The sequence below is a fragment of the Trichoplax adhaerens genome, genomic scaffold (assembly GCF_000150275.1).
Source record: "Trichoplax adhaerens TRIADscaffold_5 genomic scaffold, whole genome shotgun sequence".
NCBI lineage: Eukaryota > Metazoa > Placozoa > Uniplacotomia > Trichoplacea > Trichoplacidae > Trichoplax > Trichoplax adhaerens.
Window position 1 is genome coordinate 6557543 of NW_002060947.1, and position 26063 is coordinate 6583605.

Consider the following 26063-nt stretch of genomic DNA (forward strand, 5'->3'; position numbering starts at 1 on the left):
AGTATCCTCTGCTAGTTATTCCTAATTGAAATAGAAGTTACTGTGATCGCAATATTCCATCCATAATATCCTATGTTGCAAGGGTCTGATCATAACAACCCCATGTTATGATTGGATCGATCGTAATCTAGTTCAACGGTTGTTTATGATGATTTCTTTTGCCTTGATTGCTCAACGACCATCGCATTCGACTTGGATAATAGTATCCTCTGCTAGTTATTCCTAATTGAAATAGAAGTTACTGTGATTGCAATATTCCATCCATAATATCTTATGTTGCAAGGGTCTGATCATAACAACTCCATGTTATGATTGGATCGATCGTAATCTAGTTCAACGATTGTTTTTGATGATTTCTTGACTTGATTGCTCAACGACCATCGCATTCAACTTGGATAATCGTATCCATTGCTAGTTATTCCTAAATTGAACTTGGATAATAGTATCTACTGCTAGTTATTCCTAATTGAAATAGAAATCACTGTGATCGCAATATTCCATCCATAACATCCTATGTTGCAAGGGTCTGATCATAACAACTCCATGTTATGATTGGATCGATCGTATTCTAGTTCAACGGTTGTTTTTGATGATTTTTTGACTTGATTGCTCAACGACCATCGCACTCGACTTGGATAGTAGTATCCATTGCTAGTTATTCCTAATTGAAATAGAAGTTACTTTACTACTGACTGTTCAAGGTTGAAAAAGAAAGATAAAAGAACTTATGCTATACTGTACAGTGTATAGGATAGTCAATAACAAGCGTAGAATATGTAATACCAACGACAATCTACCATGTGTTTCGTCATTTTTCACATGATTGCATGGCAAAGTATATCGATATGATTGCGATGCACTTTGACGATTCTTGCATGGACAGTACGGGTAAAATTGGATCAATATGCCTGTAAAGTTATACTATGCAAAAAATGATCCAACACCGGATAAAAATTGATTTAATGTGCTTACCGTTATTGCTGAAAAAATCGCCATAACACTACTTTGATGATTTCAATTTGTTTAGAAAAGAATTTCTACGAGGAAAAAATTAAATTTTCCATAGCAAATACTATGCTTGGTACACTTTGAAGGACATTGCCTGTCTCATATTTTATGCACGTTTTGACCGTATTTCTCAGCACTGAAATCAACAACTCTTTTGCTCTATGGCTTATCGACTTTAACCAATATTATTTATTTATATGCAATTAGTCACGATGATACACTTGATACCATTCTCCACGGTACTCTATACTAAATGATCATGTCAATCGCATTTTTCACGACAGTACTGGATGATTGAAAATGATTCCTTCATCATTCTCGTTCGAACAAAACTGTCAGAAATTCCCATCGTGATTCACAGTGACTCTTTACTAATGAAATCAACCATTGAATTATCGCTGTTAGCTAAAAATGAATCATATGATATTAGCGATCGTCGTTAACCCAACGCAAGCAGAATAACAATTTTGCCAAATAAATAGCAATTGATTTGCTGCTGTTATTATCCAGTACGAGGACTTCATAGTCATACCACTTGAAAATAAACAACAACAATTAAGATCGTTAGCAATATAGTAGAAAAAAAATGTTGACTCTATGTGGAAGAAAGCAATACACGCGCTGATTCTACCAACAAAAGACTAACTTAATAATGGATACTTGCCTCAAACTTAACGTAGTTTGTTACGTAGTAGATCATGCAGATACATCAATATTTATGCCAGTAAACCAATCCCAATAAGGCAGTGGTAGAAAAAATTCCTTGCATTTATTAAGGTTGACATAGCTAGCCTTTACTTTCAGAAAGAGAACATTTCAGGTGTAGTCCATGCTATCTTCAATATCGGGAAAAAATACCAAAGTACCGTAAATAAGGTGGCACTTGAGAAATTGGCCATTGTTTCATGACGTAGGCTTTGCCTTCGGAAAGATATCCTTTAGTTGCCGTAGATACTACTTTAAAGGCTAGAAAGCAAATAATTATATATTACACGAGTCCAATACAGTGTTGTATAATTGTTTGTGCCTGAAATTAAAAAACATGGTAATCTACCGGTGATAAGGATGTATACTTAGCAGCTATTGCCAATTTGTTTATGAGGCCAGTGTGTTTGTACTCCATTGGTTTTCTATATTCTATTCGTGACAGGTTAGCGAATAATTGATGGATACTATGATCGTAAATGTTATGGCTACATTTATACGGTATTAGGCCATCAAACATCAAATCAAACCCAGTCTTTATCATGTCTATCGTCGATGCTTGACAAAAAATATTCGCGTCGTATATCGCAATATTGCTACCGTTTCTAAGAAAAAATTAATTTTTTTTAATGATAATATTTGCCCAATATACAGTTGCTATCCTCAACAGAATCAATTTGATATGATAGACTAGCAAAACAACAGTTCAACTTTTTTTCTGCCTTTAAATGCAGTTTTTGACTTTCTTACGCTTTCCTACGTACACTATCAGTAAATCTATAAAATACCTATGATTGGATGAAAATATAGACTGTACAGCAATCTATATTGCGTTGCTATTGAAAGTTAGATCCACACATAAGAGCAAAGAAGAGTATAACCTTATCACGTCCTTATGTTACCAAAATCTTGAATTAAATGTTGTTATGGTGATTAATCAAGCATTTAATTAAAGTACAATTCTAGTCAAATGATGGATTTTGTAGAGGCTAGAGGAAGGAGTTGATTCTATCTTAATCTGTGTTGTAATTTTGTTTCTATCTAGACGTGAAGTCAAATATCATTGACACTCAAGTTGGATTAACATCGGTTGGATAAAACGGCGATTCTATTTTGAGTTTATCAGAAATCAACAAATACAACATACAAGGATTTGATCATGGCAGACTATTTCCGAAAGGTTGTGGTTTCCTTCAAATTCTGTCATAGAATACAATAAGCATTAATAGCATGCGAGCAAAAGTTTCCGATATGCTAGATACATTCAATTTGTAACGATAGCTGAAACAGTCTATTTTTGCCCACTCTAGTTCTTTGCAAAATTATCATTGCAACGTTTAGAAGGTAGCCTAGATAAAGATTTACAAGTCTGTGACGAAGTAAGTATTAATTCTGGTGGTAAGGTATTTGCTGGAATCATATGGAGAAAGTCAATAAGACCTTATGTAAAGTTTTGTTATCGTTGCCAATATGACAAGTAATCAAGTATCTTTGAATCCCCTAGGATATTGAGATGGCTACAAACAATCGTAGTGAGGCTAACTTCCTTGGTAAAGGCTCTTTTGGAATAGTATATCGTGGAAAATTGAAAGACACAATCGTAGCCATTAAATTCTTAAAACCTGAAGTAAGTATTCATCTTGCATGCACAAATGTTTAATAACCGACATCATTCCAGCAATAGTCCCTGATTCTAGTGCCAGCTTGTTTGAAATCAATCTGTCCTGTTAGCTCCTTTATCACAATACACCTTAGAAATTATCTGCTACAGATACCTCCATAGGATAATTACGAATGTGGCTAATATTGCAAAACTAATGTTATTAGAATGCCGATGTTGTATTATTTGCTTAATGAATTAAATTTATTTATTCTCATATTGCTATTTTTTATAGTTTGCTGCAGTCATTAAGAAAGAACTGTCTTCCCTCGTACGGTAAGATGATTGCCTTCTTTGCAGACTGTCACGGCTACTCTACTAGACTATTCGTCTTGATAAAATTAAACACCCTTGAATACGATTTACGTAGATTCCAACATGAAAACTTAATTCGATTATATGGCTATAATCGGAAAAACGTTTGCCTGGTCTTAGAATTTGCAGCATTGGGTCCCTTGAGAAATTCGTTGGAAGCTACGGTACGAGAATCATAAAGTTAAGCTCTTTCAATAGCAGTCTATCTCAGTAACTTCAAATATTAACTATAGGAGGCCGACGAGATTCTTACTGCTACACAAAGAATAGATATAATATTAGGTACCGCTAAAGGTTTAGAATATTTGCATACTGCGTTTTCAAAGGCATTAGTTCATCGAGATATCAGCAGGTACCAAAATTTTCATGATATAGATCGTAACATTTTATGTTGTAGCCTATATAAATTAAATATTCCCCCAAATTTCATTACTAAACACATAAAATTGCTATCTTAGTGGAAATGTCCTTCTCGATAAAAATCGTAAGGCGAAAATATCTGATTTTGGATTAGCACGATCAGTTCAAGTCATAGAAAGAGAGTCGATTTGTGCTACTGCCTTCAAAGCTTGTGGTACTCATGGTTATATGCCACCTGAAGCCAAATATGGAGTAGTTTCCAGAAAGTATGATGTCTACGGATTTGGTGTTGTAAGTATTACTTACCATCAATTGTTTACTATGTTTCAATTGTACTAGAGTTAAGATAATATCACCACTATACTGTACTAAAATTAAACTTACTAACATAATGATTGCTGTGTCCTTTTATTATGTACTTAGCTGGTACTGGAAATTATATCAATTCTTCTGCCATATTCAACCAAGAGATCACCTCATATGCTGGTAAATTAGCTATTATGTAGCCTATTCAATCCTTTTAACATTATCAGATCTACTGCATCAAATTTTACTTTCGAATTGAACGTTAACAAATTGTAGAGTGATATTTACTTTCAAAAGAAAGAAAGAAAACTTCCATTTCCATCGGATAAGAAGATTAAATGGCCAGCCAAATGTGTATCAGGATTATTGGAAATTGCAGAAAAATGTTTACATATCAAAAGTAATAGACCTTACATCGATGAGGTATAGTAATATAGCCATCGCTTATAAGTACCTATGCCAAATTTTTTAAGTAACAGCCTTTTCATGATATTATTTAATCTCAATAGATACGTGAAGATTTAGAGGTTTTCATCAAGCACTTGGATGTTGATAAATTGAGTAAAGATTCTTCCACTACATCCTTTACACAACAGGACGAAAATAAAAACTTAAAGAAGGTTATCGTTCTAAAAGATGATACAGTTAATATTAGACCTACGAAACCATCAAGCAAAAAACAACGCCGGCCGGCTTCGGCGCCTGTTACAGCAAAAAATATAAATATAGATGCTAAACCTCCTGAAAAGAGCCAATTAAAGATTTTTTTCATAGATGATCAAATCTCCACGAAAGTACAAGATAAATCACCTACGGATGAGGCTAAAACTGTTAAAGAGAAAAATGCTATAAATAAAAATTCCGCCAAAGTTCAAGATAAAGCATCAACGAATGACACTAAATCAGCAGGACAAACGAGTCCGATGACACCAGGAGAATCACCAGATCTTGCACTGTATACTACAGATGTCTAATCTGCTAACGTGCAAACCCGTCTTTTATCTCTACATTTACATCTAAATTTTGACTTCTTATCAGCAAACATGACGTAAAATAAATTGCTAACATTAAATCTACCTTCTATAACTAAAAATGATGTTCAAAATAGATACTAAACTTATAAATTGATGTGTTTATGCTGCGCATTAAATCATGGATTGAAGAAATCAACTATTTGCAGATAAGAATTACTGCAATCCAGTTCATTTGACTGGTATCATTTCACATAGCATTTGAAGTTGCTAGGAAAAGATCTTTTTGTATGATGTTATTTTAATCTAAATATTAGACTGGTTCGTTACTGTATCATTAACTTATTTGATCGGAATTTATGGTATAATATTTGAAACATACCAACTAACAGTGAAAATTCATGATATTATATTTAATTATTGAAAGAGTCCTTCAGCAATAATGTGCTAAGATCTTTAGTATTAATTATAATTACAGATTGACTGAGCTTAAAGGATAAGTTTTACTGGTGCAACACTTGCAGCAATATTGGAATATTTTAAGCAACAGGAAATGGATATTTTAAATTCCATAACACCTGTTTATCGTGTAATTAAGTTGCTTTGAATCAAATTATAACCTTTTATTTACCATTTTGTTGGAACATTGATTTTAACTTTAAACGTTAAATGGCACCAATATTTACAGCAATTGAAAATTCTGATAGAATATGGTTATAGAATTCTAAAAAGCCTCTGAGGAATAGGATATTTGATTTCAATATGCCTTATATGCATTTACATAGTTCTACTAGCTTTAGAATCATTGATCTCTTGAACAGATAATCAATAGGCTGCATACTGTGGTTAACAGTCCTGTAATAGTGTTCAGCTTTACTTCAAATCATTGGTTCTTAGAGTAAGGCTCAGTAATGTATACGCTGGATTCCATATCAATTTATGTTTTATACAGACATTCTTTGCACTATCGTTTTGTTCGTTAAACATATAAATAGAGCATATCCCTGAAAGCTCTTAATCAAAAATTAATTTAAGAATCATACCTAAATCTTGTCTCAATTCATATTTCTATGACTTACCTATTTATAAGCTTGAATAAAGTACGATTTTAGCCAAAATTCATGCAATCTACAATTACCCCTAAATAGTGCAGATTTGATAACGACTCCATCTTACTAGCTAGGATTAATTTTTTAAGCGGAATATCGATTAATTCTAAGATATCAACTTTCTTAATCCAAAGCCAGTAAAAACTAAGCATATACGGTATACAATACTAGAGACATTAGTAAACATACGTACAATTAACAGCAGGAAATTTTAATCTACCATATGATCTTTCATATTATTCGCGTTGTTTTCTCAGTGTGATAACAAGCCTTTATCATAAATACTATAAACAGTACGTATTCATTTGGCAATGCTTTTAATATCAACAAAACACTATTTAAAAACTAAACGCTATTTATTGATACCTGCTTGTCAGCTAATAAGTTACAGATATAGAAAGATGTAAATAAAATCCACATTTACTGTTGCATAAAGATCATATCATGGGTGCATAGATAGAATGAACTCATTCATTGATGAGTAAGTACCGTGAAATAGTTTAAAATTATGAAAAAATTATATATATTTATGTACGGATTGTAAATAATAGTTATATAACGAGTATAAATGCTGTACTTATAAATACTGGATACACCCCCAAAAAATTATATTTTAGTAATAAAATTTAAGCGTAATACTCGTACTTACAACTAGGGTATGAAGATAAGTAATTCCAAGCGGAAGTATGCGATCATGTAAAGATCAGTAATGAATTCACAGATAGACTTTTAAAGAAGTCCACGGCTTCTAATGATAAAATCAAATATTGTATTAACTCTCACATTTGTTACAGCATCCACTTTGAAGTTTTAATTTGCACGTCCATCAATAAAATGTAAAGTCAATCTAAACATTCAACACAGTGAAAGTATGGGGAAATTGCATCTGTTTTTCGATGATACTGTACGTATAAATTAGTACTGTTATCATTAGCATCTTTAAAGGATAACAGAATCATAAATAATTTCTAGTATAAAAAGGGAAACACCTATATGCTATATTATAGAATAAAATTTTTAACATTTTTACCATCTTATGGAAAGTTCTAATACACGAGGAGCCAAGACAGTCTATAGAAATGAATGTTAATAAAACGAAAACTTTCTATCTCCTCCGAAGTTCTGATCATTTATGATCGTATAGAAACGGTACTATAATAAGCATGATTAATCAATTGGTTAAGTGCCGTCTGACCGATACTATAGCACATATTTTAGCTTCTAGCTTGGCTAGAAAAGTAGTCGTTATCAATTTATATTGTTCTACTTACGATCAGTACATAAAAATATTTAATTGATTTCTCAAATAAACAATTTAAAATATAATTTATTATTAGTTTATATATAATTATCCGTCATCCTATAAGCTTATGTACTCATTGTCGTCCTAGGATGTGATTTAGTTTAGTTCTCATCCCTTCCCATTTCTCATAAAGTACCAAAGGTTGCTTGCCTTTGGTATACTTCATCTTGAGTAAAGCAAAACCGGTCTTAACCTATTACAAATGATAAATTATTAAACTTAATACCTCAATAATTTCCGTCGCCCTATTGATCTCACATTGGCAGCTAGATTTAAGAGTGTGTTTCAACTTAGATGAAGTTCTCACAAATACCTAAAATATAGTATGATTCTAAATGCTATTAACTAATAAGGCATTGCATTTTGAAAGGATACAAGTGAGTGAAGTTAGCTAAATTTTCTTTTCTACAAAGCAAAGTATTTATCATTATTATCATTTCTAATCATTGCGTCATTTACAGTGTACGGTATTATAGAATATATGTATAGATAGCATAGGTAGGTCAACACTTTTCACTAAATAGAGAGATTAAGATTAATCGATTAATTAAATATGAATTCAGTATCTTACTTCCACCAGCGAAGGCCTATTCGTAGCATGTTCACTGCAACATTTATTACAAATTTCTAGCAATTCAACCCGAAAAGTTTTGCCAGAAATAGAAGTGGAAAACAACTTTTTCTCCTGATGACGTGAGCCAAGACGTTTATCGTTCAGATATTTCCAGTATTTTTCGTTAGCTAGCCAATCACGCTATTAAGTTAAGATATAAATATTTTGTAAACTCCAGATTATTTAAGATTGATGAATGTTAACATTGTAATCATTCCAAACTTGGGTAACTTGATTACTCAATAAAAATTCAGTCAAGTTGAACAAGCTAGCAGTGAACATAATTAGTTTACTGTTTATAAATTTCGTCATGTGATCGACAAAAATGAAAACTAAATAGCTAGCTAAGGCTAGATTTAATTCAAAATTAATATTCTACATAGTTTTTTAGCTAGATTTAAGATTCATCATTATTTAAATGAATTATAATATTTTCTAGAGTGTCACTACATAAAATTTTTAGTGAACGAAATAATTTTATCTCCTTTGAACTGACTGTTTGCTCAGTCTATAAATTATAAACAATATTAATGTTACACTGCCAACATTACTGATATTGAGCCATTATTAGTACTGATATTAATCATATTTACCATATTTTATATTAATTATTATTTTTACTTTACGTTTTAAACTCAACTATCTACTAAAGCAGTTAAAGAAATTCTGTAGAACTGTCTCGTTCGGTACATAATACAATTATGATTATCGGCTGTATGATTTAAGTATAATCTCTGACATACCAGATATTGGGGGATCCTAAAGGCATCGTAAGCTTGCTTTCCTGATATAACTTCGGTGGCAACCTATTAATCAATTTAACGCTAAACTTTTAATATTAAATTTTTAATTTTAATAAAGTGTTTCTTATAATTCTAAGCTAAAATAATTGAAATGACTATACAGTAACAATTACAAAAATCAAAAACATACAATTGCAAAGCTATAAATATCATTTTTCTTGCCAACGTGGCCATTTAGAGCATCCTGGCACATATAAGCAATTTTATGATGGTGATATAATGCTTTCTTGGATAGTGCTAACTTCGTTTGAAATAAGCTAACATATCCAAAATCGCTTAATTTGGCTTCTCCAGTGTTCGTAATCAAAATATTCTTTCTACAAACAATTAAGATAGAATAAAATGGAATTTGAGTAATTTATACAGATAGAGCAAGGCGGATTTATAGTACCTAATGCAATTATGATTTTATCGTTATAAAATATTTTGCAGTCATGCAACATATCTAAAGGTATACGATTAGCTAATTTGGTCTAGATGGGAATGAATTATTTAGCGATAATTTTGATTTCAAACCACCTTAAAACAAAAACTTCGACTTCTTATCATATGGACTTCTACAACGAATTATGACAGATTTAAATCAATCCTACACCTACGTGGTTAAGTTTTCATGAACAATACCATGATCATGTAAATATTCCAAGCCATTTAATATATCGGTAAGAACTTGATAGCGTTGTTGTGAATTTAGGAAGATTTTTTTTGATTGCTAAAGTCAAGATGAAGGAAATGGCAATTACTACAGAGTATTAAAATTGGCACTTTATGGCACTATTATTATTATGACATACCTGAGCCTTAATATGATCTCTTAAAGTATGTTCGAAATAACACTCCAATACGCCTCCAGGATAGCGATAGTACCGATAGGATTTTAAAATATTATCATGTTTTAGCCTGTATATTCAGATAAAAACAGCAGCTGCAATAAAACAAAAGCCATAACTTATAGCGACGGATAATTTATTACCTAATCAGCTTCCTAACGGCTGTTCTCGTCTCTTTGCAATCATCTAGCTGTAAAAGCAATATTTATCTCAGTTTTTCTGCATTCTTTAATTTCATTAGCATGATATTAATCTCAATTTATTAGTATTAAACATTCGCCGCATAAAAATATTAGATAGTCATATTGAAATATAATGAATATCAGGAGCAAGAACTTATTACGTCTTTTGGTTACTCCTAAAACGGCCTGAGATTTAGCTAAATATCATATGTTATACGTACACGAAAATTCCACACTTTATAAACAAAGGCTTTCCCATCGTAGCGTATGATCAAATTTTGGCTATAATGGCCGTCACATTGTTTCTTGCCTACTTTATTATAAACTAGAGTAATTTCCTACGTAGAGTGATAATCGAAATAGAATATGAATCCTTTTTAGCGAATGTTCTATGATAACAAACAAATGAATCGCTAATCTTATTTTAACCGCAAAAAATAAATGATTTTTAATTAGGTTACCGTCTGAGGTGGATAATCATCTATTTCATTCAACGTATCAACACTAGAACTTCTACTTGCACTTCTTGGACGAAGCAACATTACTTCTTCTGCTTGACTCTCTCGCCTTTTTTCAGGCTTACTTAGTACCTAATAGGATCGTACGATTTGAAGCAACGTAACTTAGGTAACACTGTACAATAACATAAGATTGAGTTATCGTATTTAGCTACAGTATATAAGCAGAATTACAACAAGTGAGATTGATAATAGGATATCAATTTTCAACTGCTATTAGTTCTATATTGCTATAACTTAATACCCCGCAACATGTAAAATTATTAGCGAATTCAGATAAGCGGTATAATAATTTCTCCACCATCCTATTTCAATCAAAAAAAAAATTCTTGACTTGATTGTGACTAGATAAGTACATCTGATAGATAGAGCGACAGATAATCTTTAAAGTAACAAAAGAGTACAAGCTGTATCAGTGAAGTAAATTATTTTAAAAAATTATTTGTCGTAAAAGATTTCTATAACAGACGCAGACTACTTCAGCATTGGCTCAGTTAGCAATCTCATCTAATTGTAAATATATAAGAAACATTTAGAAAATGTCCCACTGTTAGTAATTTTTTAATACTGTCATATCGTACATCAGGAATGATATACAGTAATGATCATCGCACAAGTCTAATATCGATCGATAAAGAATAAACTTTAAAATACGTGAAGATAAAAAATTAAAAAAAGACTAGCAACTATTTTACTCAATGGTATCATATTCGTGCATTAGGATTTTTACATATAATAATTATTGCACAATCTAATAAAGACACATCAGAATAAATTGAATAATCTGTAAGATGAAAGTGTACACAGCAGATAAGGTCGAAAAATTTTCAGAATTGCCAATTCTTAAATCTAAAGGGGATTCTAACCCACGTTATGTGCGCTAATTTGCTAAACTTAAAACTATATTGAAAATAAGATCTCAATTTTAATATTGTCGTGCAAGAGAAGAAAAGTAAACTATAATAATTCATTAATATTTACAAGAATTAATCCATTATACCCGCACTCTGTCTTATTTACGTAACAAGATCGGAAAGAAGTATGCCATACCCTTTTAAAATTTTAACTTTGAATGCAGCTAATTTTAATTTGGTGGTAAAAATCTTACTGCAACTACTGAGCTCACCATGGCATAATTTAATTAATTTATAGCACTTTAATATTTTATATAAGCAAATGTTTGCTAATTATGATCAGCTGTGTATTACATTATGACAAATCCATGCAAACTAATCTGGCATTATTATGTTTAAAAATTGTATTTTTAGCAATAATATACTTTAGAAATCAATAGCTACTGCTCATAATTTCTTCCAATTTGCTAGTCTTCAAAAATAACGCGTACTGTTATTGATTTCACTATTACTATGCTATATCATAACAGTTAATGCTGAATAATTTGCACTATCTTGCTATAAGATTATATCAGAAAATAACAATTATCTACTTTACTATTCTAACTGCTAAGAGTAGTACTTTAGTTCTGTGTGTATGCTCAGGAAATCAATATCAGCGCTTCGGGATTTCTCTCCTCCCTTGAGGTTTCTAATAATATAATTCCGTCATTGTTTATGTAGTATTTATATAGAAGTTTTTACAATGGCTAATTTTGAGCATTATTATAGCTACAAGATCACGCGAGTCATAATAATTTATTCTTTCTCGATGCTTGCTTTACTGAAACAGGCTTTGGTATAGTATTCCTGAAAATTAATATCGGTTAAAAAAAGTTGACTAAAATATTCTTCACGGGACGACCTAACTTACAAATTGTCAGCTTTTATAGGCTAGTACCGAGGACTACATAGTTACTAATTGAGTTATGCCACTAAGATATGGGTAATTAAAATAAACTAACTTAGGACCCCATCTGAATACGAAGTTTATCTAAATAGAATACATCGCAAGCATTAATATGCGCTAAAAGGATTTTACTTGGCTAGAATGATTTTTATGACAGAATGAGATTATGAGTGTACCTTTTCACGGAATTTAGCTATGAATAACTCTATAGATTATTTAGCTTTGCATACTATTTAGATAAAATGAAATCAATTTGTAGGTATGCATAGTAAAGCTCCGATAATCTAATTTTTTCTGACTGCCAGTACCAGATAAATGATTATCGCACCTGTATATTGGTGATTTGCCGCGACTATAGGCGCTGGTTTTTAAAATTTACAATTCTGATGACCACACCACAATTTCTGATTAGCTTTATCTGTCAAAATTTTAAAATCAGACACAAAGGTAAACGTCAGCGATGATTAGAATCCATTTCATAGCAATGATGAAAGTTCTTCCTAATCTAATTAGTACAAATACATCGAATGAGGGTGAAAAATGACACTTCTGCTTGATTTTATTTACCGAATCTAAAATGTTGATTGTGCTCCTTGTTTAACCAAGGATAGCATTAGATAAAGATGATTCTCTGCAGATAGCCAGATGAATACAAGTATTAAATTAGCTTCATCAGTAATAAATTATTATTACCGAGATATAAGTAATCTAATAATAAAGCAAAAGGGAACACTGTTGTGCAACAACTACCTTATTCTATCTTGGAATCGAATCAGACGAAGATAGAAAAGTAAAACAAATATTAAAAGTTCCCTCAGGATTTCACTAACACCTTGTTTATCGGCCAGAAAGAGACAATGATCTAGTATATATTGTATTTAAAACAACTTATTGTAAACGTAAAGGCTTGTTGTTGGCTATTACGTATTGTTTAGATTACAAAAGTTTTTGCCCTTACATATCCATGAGTTAATCAAATGGTAATTAACTTGCAGAATGATGGTTATTATTGAATTAGTCCATCAATAGAGTGAAAACAATCCTTGACTGACTTCCCAGCTATTCAGCACCTAAGCTATTGCTTTTAAATCAAATTTGTTGAATGAATAACATCGTCGGCTAGACAATAATTTCTTTGATGGCAATTCGATCACTAAAATGGCTATTGGAAGTTACAAGCAATTAATTGGTTTATGATTGAATACAGAAAAAGAATGACAAGAGATTGAGAATAAGCAAATACAACTCAAAAGCTATCTTTCATCATTTTCTCTCTTTTTAATGATAATTTGATCGAACGATTGGATTCAGAATAGAGCCACCGTTCAGAATTATTTTATCAATGAACAAGGCAAGCATTTAAATGTTAGATATAACTTTCTTCTTTCGCTTACGTCTATCGAGTTATCATGATTGACGATGAAATGAAAACTCGGTAGATTAGAAGTAGTTTATGTATTGGCCTTACCTTGTGCCCTATGATTGTCCTACATTTGAAATTTATATCAGTAGTACATAAAACGATTAGCCTACGGTCTAGAACTTTGCCAAGATTACTATAATTAAATCATCTTCATACAAAGTATCCAACAATGAGCTTTGATGATATGTTAATGTAAATATCTAATCAGGGCAATTTAAAAATAAAAATTGAATATTGAGACAAGATCTGTTTAATTTAAAAACTGAAAGCTGATCAACTACCAGTTCCATGAGTAAACTTTTCTATCCAATGCTAATTCCATTAATACAAAGTTATGATATCTTTGTTACGAAATTTTTGTTCATTAATGCACTAGTAGCTGGTCTGATAGAACTGCACTTTTATATTAAGGCTTCAATATGTATGACATGAGTCATGATAGGTACTAGAGAAAAAACCACTTATGGTTGCCAAATAATCGTTTCTAGCTACAGTCATATATAGCAGTCCTCGTAATTTTGTTTTTAATATCTTGTCTATTTGCTACTTTAATAACCGACTAATTTACACCATTACTGAGATAATAATTGATCCTAATTACATATAAAAACTGGCATAAATGTCGTTCATTAATTTACAAGTAGTTGATCCAGTAGTAGTACTACTTATACAAGATATAGCAACAATCAACAGGTGTATTGTTACTTTCATAAGATACATAAACAAAAAAGGCGTATATACGCATAAATAGGATTGGAAGATCCATACAAAATTAGTAGAGAAAACAAAACATAACCGATATGATTTAGTAATAATAGCTATAGGCTGCTGTCTATGAAGAGTTACAAAATCCTTAGCTTTACATGAAGAATTAAATGCTTCATAAACTCGAAAGAAGATTTATCTAATAGCTATCTAAATAATTATCACCTATCACCATGAAATAATTTTGTTTAATATCCTGCCTGTATTGTTTAATTTTTAATAACCGACTAATTCACACCATTACCGCATGACAATTGGTCCTAAATATATACAAAAACTGCCGTAAATGTCATTTATTAATTTACAGGCTGATCCAGTAGTACTAATACAAGATATAGCAATAGGTCTAGAGGTACTTTTAAAAAATGTTTAAATAATAAAAGCATAAATTTAATTGATAAGATCTACAACATATTACTGGAGGAAAAAGTGCATACAGGTGTAATTTTTCTAATAGCAGCTATATGCTAGTGTTCAAAAATAGTAACGGAACCCCTGGCTTTACATAAAGCATTAGAAGCTTCGTAGACTCAAGAGAAGATTCATCTAATTGATCTCCAGATCATTTCATCTATCGTCATAATATAACTTTGCTTAATTCTCTGTCTATATTATTTTACTTCAATAATCGACTAAAGTACACCGTGACAGAGATGATAATTGGTACTAGATATAAAAACTGCCGTAAATATCGTTTATTAATTTGCAGATAGCTGATCCGGTAGTAATCATACAATATACAGCATCCGGTCTAATAGTACCTATTAAAAAAGACGTGTACAGTAAGGCATAAATGTAATTTATAGGGTTCATAATATATTACTAGAGGAAAAAATTATTTACCGGTATAATTTTCCAATTAATAGCTATAACTACAGCTCGATGATAACATCCTATATACTAGTCATCTGTTTGTTTGGATATTCTACCCTTGTTGCTTATTATTTAATAAGCGATTAAATCACATCCTTTACTGAAAGATTTTATACTACTGCTTCAGTGATACTTATTTACCCTTCTTGATTACTTGTGGTCTACTACGAATACTCCATTAATGGAATTGGTTCTGCCAGGCATTAATATCAATCTCCAGACTGAATTATAGTATAGGACATAGTTGGTAGTGGATCTTGGTTTGTTATGGCGAAAATTAATTCTCTCCAGGGAATTGAAACCCTAATTCTCGTCTTGTCATGATTTTGATAGCCAGAAATCAGCAGCATACCGAGAAATGCTTTCAGCTTTCGAATGAATCATATCGAGCGTTGGATATTAACACCTTCAACTATTAGACATAGATCGACATAGCTTAGCCTAAGATTTCCAGACCAAGCGAAAAATGGGTATTTATCAATCTACTATCCCCGTTATTCCCGATTTTCTCTTGGAAGGTCCTAGAGATCTTGAAGTTGGATAGGTTAAAAGACTCGATTACGATTCTAATATCGACGAAAGAATTGAATGCATCAAATTAGCATCTTCAACCATTGGGCATAGATCGAGATCGCATTCTCTATAGCATTCTTGACAAAGCGAAGAATGAGCAATGATCAACCCATTTTCCCAGTTATTCTTGATTTCCTCTACGAAGAACTTTGGACACAGATCGATAGAGCATACCTACAATTTCTTGATCAAGCAAAGAATGAGCAGTTATCAATCCATTATCCCTGTTGTTCCTGATTTTCGCTTCAAAGAACATCAAGATCTTGAAATCAGGATTAAAAGACTAGCTTATGATTCTAACATCGATGAATAAACTAAATGCAACAAATTAGCACTTTCAAATTTTTAACTATTGGATATGGATCGACAGAACATTCCATACCATTTCTTGACCAAGCGAAGAATGAGTATTAGTCAATCCACTATCCCTGTTATTCCCGATTTTCTCTTAGAAGGATACAACGATGTATAAATCAGAGAGATTACAATTGCATTAGTGACGAAGGACTTGAATTTAACGATTGCAGCCCAGTTCCTCTACTTAAACAAATCTTAATATTATTATTATTTACTTAACTCTAGCACCCCGGTTACTAGCATATAGGCTGCTTCTACAGTATTAAGATTAAGACCCATCCTCGTGTACAACAATTTTTATTATGACTTAATACTGTAACTAAAAGAATTTTGACACCTGCAGTGGTATCTACATTTCCAGAGCATCTTTGCTCAAAAGCAAGTCTTAAAAACCTTAGGTACCTGCTTCTATGTAACACTTTTACTGTATCATTCATCATGACAGCAGACATACATCCCAGTTAAACAGTCTATTTGGAAAGTAGCGAATATTCTCTTATTTCAAGACGTTTTAATTTCGCATATCTTTATGGAAAGTGGCAATAAATAGTCAGTCCTTGCGTTGAATAAAAATTAGTTGCATCTGAGCCGTAATATCAGTCAAGAATAGAAATTGCTTTCAACGATGCCAAACTTGTTATCGTATCTAAAAGCAGTCAGATCATAACAACCTTACTCATCGGTCATGTTCAGCAAATTCCTTTAATTCGAAAATATAGCCACGACTACTAAGAATTACTACCGGTAAGCCTTTCTCGCTTAATTGAAAATTAAGGAGACTATTAGAAACGAGCTATACAAATGATTTTCTTTTATTTCTGCCTGTATTAGATTCACTATAATATATGATCGTTTTCGCTACCGATTGCCTAATCCTTTTGCAAAAAGTTAAGCTTTGAATAGTTGTCGTCATTCTATACAAATTTTATGAACTTTGATTCAATTGCCGTTATGAAGTTTTTATCCACACGGTTGAGAAAATGGAGACATACCTAGCTATGCAATCTTTAATCCTTTTCTTAAAAGCTAAGCATTGAATAGCTTTCGTCATTCTATACAGGTGTTAACCATAAATAAATCACCATCACTAAGGACTTATCCGTGCACTGGAGAAAATCATGCCATAAGTATGCTTCGATATCGTTAGTATTATCGATCATCTTTGATTGTGTTCATTATCATTAGAAATTGATGAGGATAAAGGAATCTACTTCACACTCTAGTATCTTTGATCTCCTGCTTTGCTCTAAATCTGATTGCTATCCTTTGTCCTTCCCAGCTAAGCTGCAATAACTGGATCTTGATGTATCTATTATGGCAGTCAGGATAGTGATATTTTTATGCCCTGTATCAAGTAAATCTACTCCGCAAATATAGTATCTTTGATTTCTTGCCTGGGAAACTATCACTCTCTAGAATAAAAATGAGATGGAGATTTGTAAAAATAAGTGTTGGTAGTTTTCTGTCTAAAGTCTAAATCCGAGTTCATGATAATTATATCGATTAGAAATGAGAATTAAATGGAAAATAGGGTTCTATTATCTACAATATTATCAGATTATGGCAGATAATTTATTAGTGTAAGAATTATATTATTAAATATAGTATCAGCAATACTGTATTTATTGTCGAAATGAGAAAATTTGTAATTGGCCTTGAAAAGTAGTAAAGTAATGTAATGTCTGATATAGGGGGATCACCGATAATCCTATGAAGTAGGAAGGCAAAGCTACTATAGGCTATAAAGTGATCTTAGTAGTATGATACCCAGGATTAAAAAGTAGAAGATTGTTTGGAGAAGAAAATGAGAAAAGCAATTTCATCAGTAGGTTTAGAATAGGTCTTTTAAATATTTTCAGTCTGAGAGCTAATTCTCATCAAAACTGAACGCTAAGAGATCAGAAGCAGGACCAGATTATAATCATTTAGTAGATGTGTTCTTCTGCTCGACGCAACTTTTTGCCATGACCAGCAGGGGTGAACTTTTTAAGTTCAATTAATCAATTCAATGTACAGTTGACTGCCGATTGATTACAGCCTTTTCTATTCAGTTTATTATTTATAGCAAAGTATTGCAATGTCAAAAATTTTAATACAGGGAAGGGATCATAGATCATCATTCTATGGAGTATGGAAATAAAGCTACCCTCAACTATAAAATAATCTTAATATCATGATACCCACGATTAAAAAGTAGAAGATCATTTAGAGAAGAAAATGAGACAAGAACCTTTTCATCAGTAGGTTTAAAAAGGGTCTCTTAAATTCAGCCTGCGAGCTAATTCTTATCACAGTTTAAAGCTAAAAGATTAATATGATTAGGATCAGAACATAATCATTACAGTATATGTGTATTTATGTTCGTATCTAATCGCCTGGGCGAATAGAGGTGAACATTTTTCAAATTAAATTAGTCGATATAATACACCATTTGCTGGCAATCGATAGTCATTTTTTCTATTCAGTTTATTACTATAGTAAAGCGTTATAAAGTCTACGATTTTAATTCAGGAGGGAAATTATAAATCATGATTGTATGGATTAAGAAATAAGCTGCCATCATTATAAAGTGATCTAATAGCGTGATACCTACGATTAAAACGCGGAAGTTCATACAGAGAAGAAAATGAGTCAAGCATTTTTTCATTAGTGTTTAGAAAAGGCCTCTTAATAAATAATTTCTACCTGTGAGCTAATTCTCATTAAAACTTGAAGCTAAGAGATTAATATAAGCTGGACCAGATCATAATTATTACGGTAGACAAGTACGGCTTCTCCTATCTTATCGCTATGGCGAATAGGAATAAACTATTTTAGATTAAATTAATCAATCCAATTTACAATTTACTGGCGATTGATAGTTCCCTTTTCTATTCAGTTTATTATTAATATGTCAATATTTCGACTGTGCTGCATGATCTTTACCGGCGATAAATTCAAATTAGGGATAACATTAGTGTTACAATATGCTATGTCAATATTACGGAATTGGAACTCGAAGTAAAAAGTTGTGAAAATCTCCATCATATTAGAAAAGTGTTATATGATCGATTAAATTGATGGCTAAATCGCGGTAATCAACAAATTAGAAAATAAATTGATTGCCAAAACCTAAATTGGATTTATAGCTATATTAGGTTGAATGAGAAACATTCCCATCATAATTGCTTTATTAAGTGGTTGTTTGTCCGTAGCCCAGAATAAAAGTTTTCCACGGGTGGAATAGAGAGATTCTTGAACCATATGGTAGCAAATGATGAAGGTTATTCATTGCAAGAACGTAAACTCTCCGTCATATGGGCTAGCAAACAAACTCGATTGACTTTATTGTCCGTAGTAAAGGTTTAATGACGTCTGATCTACTTCCTATAGGACGCCAAGACTTAAAGAGCTAATAACGCTAAATGATGTCATTTGATGATTACTTTTCATTGCTTACGTCGCCATATTGGTTGGTTGTACAACGGACAATATTTCACTCTATTTGATTTATCGGTTGTATTATCACTCTGCTAGCCAATTGACTGCATGAAAATTGCATCTTTTTATTGACAGACTCGATCAAGTATTTTGCTACGGACGCTGTCTAATCTTCTCCACTCAAAGCACCATTTTAAACTGTGATAGCCATTCAATTTGAACGAAAGAAATCAGAAATTTCTATTAAAAGTTCTCCTTCTAATTGCACTATCCATCATTGCTGAGATCCAATGGGAAACGCGTGCAAGAAACCATCAACTCCTATATTCAAGGTAATGCAAAATGCAGTAGGAGTGCTAATCTTACTTGAAAAGATAATCACTGCGATTACTCCATTAGTCACAGTTTTCAGTTGTAGGATTATTTATTTGTGTGGTAAAAGTGATTAGTACGCGAAATTTGTGTCCATTTCCTTGATCTATTTTCCATGGGTACAATTTTGAATTGATATCCAAGATGAACGTTCAATTTTTCAATTTCTAGATGCTAATCATGCTATCTTTCTTCAGGCGTACTGACACTCAAATTTTTTCAACGGTCTTCGATATAGATTGTCTACTTTTATAGTATCCCTCTATAAAATATATTAATTTAAAGCTAACTGATCAATCGCTTATTCTCTCTAATTAAAGCTAATTACGCTACCTTTATTCAAGATTTAAAATGGTAGCCACCTAACACTCAACATGAGGCCTATTCTATCTAAATAATGTCATAACAGATCTGTAAATCATATTAGCATAAACCTTTACTTCTCTAAGTATATATCTTAGGCACCTATTCGCAATATGATATCACTATTAACCCTGTTGACTAGAATGCGATATTGAATGTCACATCCACCAAAACTAATTCGTTTATATGGAGTAAAATTTTGATGTTTGTGGCATGGTCACTTTTAATTCATCTATGTCTACCATTTAATCTTATTTATTATCCATTTAAGCTTTCAAGATCAATGCCAACATCATCATTTATATTTGATCACTGATACTAATTTAATGAAATAGCAGGTTGAAACTAATTTACCACAACTAAAGATTAATTTCAGTTAATACGCTATTTCAGTATTCCAAAATCTTACTTTAAATAACACAAGATTGAATTTTACTTTAGACCTGAGTTCTGAAATTATGGAAAAATAGTTCTTGGTTTTGGGGTTTCTGTTTGGTTCAATATCCAGTAGGATATTCATATTGAATGTTTACCTGTTTGAAAATAAGACTGTTTGAGCAGTTAATATAGATATCTAGTTTGTAAGATTTCTAGGACTGAATATAGATATCCGATTCGATGATTCTAGCTTTATTATTCATGTTGCACTTAGATTAATTCGTGCTTAGATCATAAATATTGAAGTAACTAACAAGGAATTTTTTAAATTGTGTCTATCGTTTTTGGCCAATATCGTCCCATAACAATTATATTGATTTACTTTTATTTATTGGCAAAGTATTTAGTTATCTATTTACATATTTATTTCTAGTCTTTATTGAATCTTTACATAGATGCTTTACGATCCTAAAGATACTGTGGATAAATCGAATTTACTGTACTGATAATCATACATTAAATTGAATAATTGTATTGCAGTTGAACCACCCTTAAGCTTGTGGATAATTTTAAAGGAATTGTAATTACATATAGCTAGCTTGGAACCATTAAGACCTCATTTATATCGTATACTACGCTATTAATCAAATTATGGTTATTTTTTATATCGCAGCCAGTCAATCCTCATCGAATACTCAGATCGGTAAAAGATAATGTGATAACATAAATTGTATAGCGGATGCAATATCTAAATGGATACTTGTTATATTATGATGGCGTTAAAGGACATTATTACGTCAAGCGAAATTAATTATCCAGCCTATCTCGGTGAGGGTGAATTTGGTCAAGTTTTTAAAGCTGAAATTCGAAAGCTAGGAGCTGTTGCCATTAGAAAGCTGAATCTGGAGGTTATTAATTGTAGTATTAAGGATTCTAAACTCATGCTTCCGGATCAATTTTCTAGCAAGATAATACTCGATGCTAATACTGAAATGACAGAGTAGGATGAGCTTCATAGTTGTTATAGAGGAGTTGATGATATTTTTATACTCAGAAAGATATGATGATGTAGTATTATCAACAGAGGAAACTACCAAATTGGTGCTTTACAATCATTCTGTGACACATTGTGAAAATAGTGAATTAGTTTTTCATAGCTATGAACTTCTGGTTTAGGGTTTGACGCATTTTTTCCCTTTTGAATGATGACCCAATTAAATGTAGGAACAATCTAGAATTAATTGCTGGCCATTTAATTTGGTAGTATGAAACATCTGAGTAGGATACGTATAATATACGTATCTAATAAAATTATTTAAAAATTATCTTTATTAATGACTGGCCATGTGATATAGCGACTAATATTAAACATCAGCGTAGAATAGACATTTTATATCTCATGATACTAGATTATTTAGCTCCCATTCTTTCTGTTTATAATTTACGTATCCTATAAAGGCAAAGTAGTAGAATATAACATTCTTTTTATTGCAATTAACTGAATTATGTTTTATTATTGCATTTTCGTATCCTATAAAAGTAAGTAAAACAATCTGCATCAATGACTAGCCAAGCGATATATCGTACCAGTATACGACATCAAACAAGAATATATAATTTACTATCTCATGAGACTGGATTACTTAGCTCTCATTCCAGCTGTTACAATGCACATACTAGGCCTATAGAGATAAAGTAGAGGCATGTGAAATTACTCTATTGCAACTAGCTGGATTATATTTTACTGCTGTATTCCGCTGTGATACTTTTCATTTATTATAAATTATCCTACTCTATCCATATTACATCGGCCGCTTTGGACGAATATCAATTTTTGTATTATATCGAGATAATTTTGTCTAGTGTAACGACTAAGGTATTTTTTTATGACCAATATAGTATGCAGAATTATTACCTACCTTTGCCGGACTTATCGAGTAAGACGATAATAAAATAGTTCTAAATATTATAGCTACAAATGTAATTATCTTATAAATTTCCTTTGAAAGTTAAGCTTGAATAAAATACTATGTATTCACGATTTAATCCACTCTTATTTAAACAGCTACAATCATATTAATATTGTCAAACCGATTGCATTACTCAAAATTGACCGACAGTGGTGCGTTTTAACTCAGTTTATCGATAATGAAAATCTACGAAAAAAATTAGAAGATAAGGTAAATATCAATATGGCAAACAACATCAAGCAGTTTTTCTATTTAGTACGGAGTAGAAATACCCTCTTTCGGAATTATTTATATCAGTGCAATGTACATGACCTGCTTTAAAATTCAGTTCTGGTATAATAGCCTACCATCATGTCCAAAAACGTACTATCAGTGGCATGGAATTGCAATAGAGCAAATGATACCAAATTTAGAATGCATCTTTTGAATTACCTTGCTGTATCTACTATTGTTTCAACAGTACTTTTCTTTTCCGCTATTTAAATTTGCGTTCATATTCAAATCTATGCTTTGAATTGTGTCGTTGTATCTATTGTTACTCACAAGCTGTTTTTCTTATCCTCCTTTTAAACTGGCTTTCATAAACATGAATCGGAATAATCGACGTCTAAATCATAGACTAAGCCTTTATCCTTTGATATACGTATTAAAATATTAATGGGAATTGCAAGTGGTTTAGCTTACTTACATGATGCATTTTGCAAGAATAAAATGCATCTGCTACTTAATAGCAACAATGTTCTACTAAATCAAGCTTTGGAACCCAAGTTGTCCGATTATGGACTACTGAAGCCAATTGATTTACAAGAAATATATTATAGCCCAACCCCAACAGAACGTCAAAAATATTTGAAAGGTTACATGCCGCCCGATCTTGATAGTGGAATCGCATCTGGTAAATTTGATTCCTATAGCTATGGAATTGTAAGTTCTTATACCAATAATATAGTTTTTATATCTAAATTACACCGCATATTTCAGATTTAAATTTTCTGCATTTCCATAACTTACTGAAGTACTGACGGAATTCTAAATGTTATTTATTATTAAGATTGTGCTAGAAATCGTTTCTGGCTTATCTAGCTACAAACCGGATATTTCAGGTCCATCAGCCGACAAGCCTGTCTATCTAGTAAGCATATGCATACCAATATATGAGCACTCTACTCTTCGGTTTCAAGAGGAATACTAAAAAATCAGATTCTCGATCGTTAGGGATATTTATTAGCGTCTTCTATTGATCATATTACAATACTATTTGCTTGGTAGATTAACTTGATATAGTCTACGTGATGAGTTTAGCCAAAACTCAATAGATATCTAAGAATCAATATAATATTTCAACTTATGCATATGTAGTAAAGTTATTATATCAATTCTATACATGGTCTAGAATAAGACTGAAGAAAACAGATTTTAGGATAAGTTATCCTACGCTCAGCATTATCCAGGTGTTATTAATGGTATACTTCTTGAGAAGAGTTTTTGTTAATGGAAACGATCGATCGTATAAGAATATCTTAGATACGATATTCTATTAAAATATGTATCAATATTCTAATACAAATATTACACTCACTGCTTTATTAATTATAGGTATTAAACCTCATAGATATTTTGTGTAACATTAAAATTACAATTTAATTAAGAAATTCATCGCCCGAGCGCTTGACCATATAGTATACAAATAAAATTTTCATTCTTTTACTTTAGTTGTGATGTACATAAATATTTCTTCTATTCTAATACATAAATATTTAGTGTCACTCATTACGCTAATAAATATTAATCTTTGATAGGGTGATCATTTCTTGCAATGCTGTGGAAATCCGGAAATGTTATTTTATTGTGATGAAGATATTGAGTGGCCAAGCAATGAATACGTCTTTTCATCAGAAGAAATGCAAGAAATTGCATATGAATGCCTGAAAAAGGATCGTCTTGAACGTCCAACGATGAGTGAAGTAAGTGGCAACAATACTGTTTAACTTTGCTATTGCATTTTCGTTTCATAAGCTATCCTAGTATATGCTAATGACCTTAAAACTTTTAAAAGCTCTCGGCAAGTTTTATATCAACTTTTACTTCCTGAAGTAAACAGTCAATCACATTCTTTATAAAATACTGTAATATTGAACTATTTAGAGCTCAAGTCTTGATAAAAATAATCTATCGATAAAACGATTTAAAAATATTGGAAATTTTTTAATCTGAGCCTTGATTTTATTTTATGTCCTAAATGCTGAATACACTATTTATCTCACTTCTTGAAATTCTCGATATTCGGTACTACATGTAATCTTGCGTAGCAACTTAAAGTGTTTTCATTCTGTTTTCAGTGCTACAGAACCTTGTTAGAGATTAAGAATTTCCTCGCAGATCCTCCAAATTAATACTAGGATTTAAATAGGAAATAAAACCTAAACGATAAAATTATGACGGGAACTTGAAGTAGTTGTCAATCTGTTACGGTAGATGTTGTTCAAAACTTAGCATCGTGTCCTTATTAACAATCATTATTTCGTTGAAAATTAATTCATTAGTTTACTAAAATTTCGCCAATCGAAATTGTGTCAATAATTTTGTAATACTTTACTTATCATTGACTGAACTCTGCTTCCATATAGCAAATAGATTGTAAATGATAGAGTCCATTAAATTTCATGTGATTCATAACCTTAGTTAAGAAATAATGCAATTCTGTCTTAAAATTCCGATCGATTTATTTCACGATTTACCTTTTTTCATAATATGAATTAATTCACATAATCTGAACCTCTCTATACATATTTATTTGTATTTACGCTGGTATAACGTTTATCTACTTATTCTGAGTCCTTAAATATTTGAAAATATTTGTATAATTAATTAAGGATATCGTGTATGAATATTTGTATTCAGTCTGGTTTAGTCCAATATCTCTAAAAGTCAAGAAACTAAACTAAAATTGCACCTGATTAATCAAGCTAAAAAATATATCAGCTGGGTGAATCGAATATTGTTAATTAAAATCTGTGATTATAATTAATTATAAACTGGCTTTATTGTTATAAATGGCAAATAAACTATACAAAGCAGCTGTA

At 31.5% G+C, this 26063-nt stretch overlaps 3 protein-coding genes across 3 annotated transcripts; 2 read left to right on the forward strand and 1 right to left on the reverse strand.

The window, feature by feature from the left end:
* Positions 1–2872: 2872 nt before the first annotated feature.
* Positions 2873–5328, forward strand: TRIADDRAFT_56774 (uncharacterized protein; the record flags this gene model as incomplete). Its single annotated transcript, XM_002112558.1, has 10 exons — positions 2873–2893; positions 3024–3116; positions 3218–3340; positions 3609–3649; positions 3744–3852; positions 3922–4040; positions 4147–4339; positions 4472–4534; positions 4631–4777; positions 4864–5328. 10 exons carry the CDS (start codon positions 2873–2875, stop codon positions 5326–5328), a joined length of 1374 nt encoding a protein of 457 aa, XP_002112594.1.
* Positions 5329–7810: 2482 nt separating this feature from the next.
* On the reverse strand, positions 7811–11812 carry TRIADDRAFT_56775 (uncharacterized protein; the record flags this gene model as incomplete). Its single annotated transcript, XM_002113002.1, has 11 exons — positions 7811–7930; positions 7964–8050; positions 8309–8491; positions 9094–9156; positions 9284–9470; positions 9753–9865; positions 9948–10053; positions 10127–10173; positions 10387–10503; positions 10627–10755; positions 11792–11812. 11 exons carry the CDS (start codon positions 11810–11812, stop codon positions 7811–7813), a joined length of 1173 nt encoding a protein of 390 aa, XP_002113038.1.
* A 9950-nt stretch (positions 11813–21762) lies between these two features.
* Positions 21763–25373, forward strand: TRIADDRAFT_56776 (uncharacterized protein; the record flags this gene model as incomplete). The annotated part of the gene is made up of 7 exons (XM_002112559.1): positions 21763–21918; positions 22910–22947; positions 23076–23190; positions 23599–23904; positions 24032–24112; positions 24780–24944; positions 25320–25373. 7 exons carry the CDS (start codon positions 21763–21765, stop codon positions 25371–25373), a joined length of 915 nt encoding a protein of 304 aa, XP_002112595.1.
* Between the last annotated feature and the right edge of the window lie 690 nt (positions 25374–26063).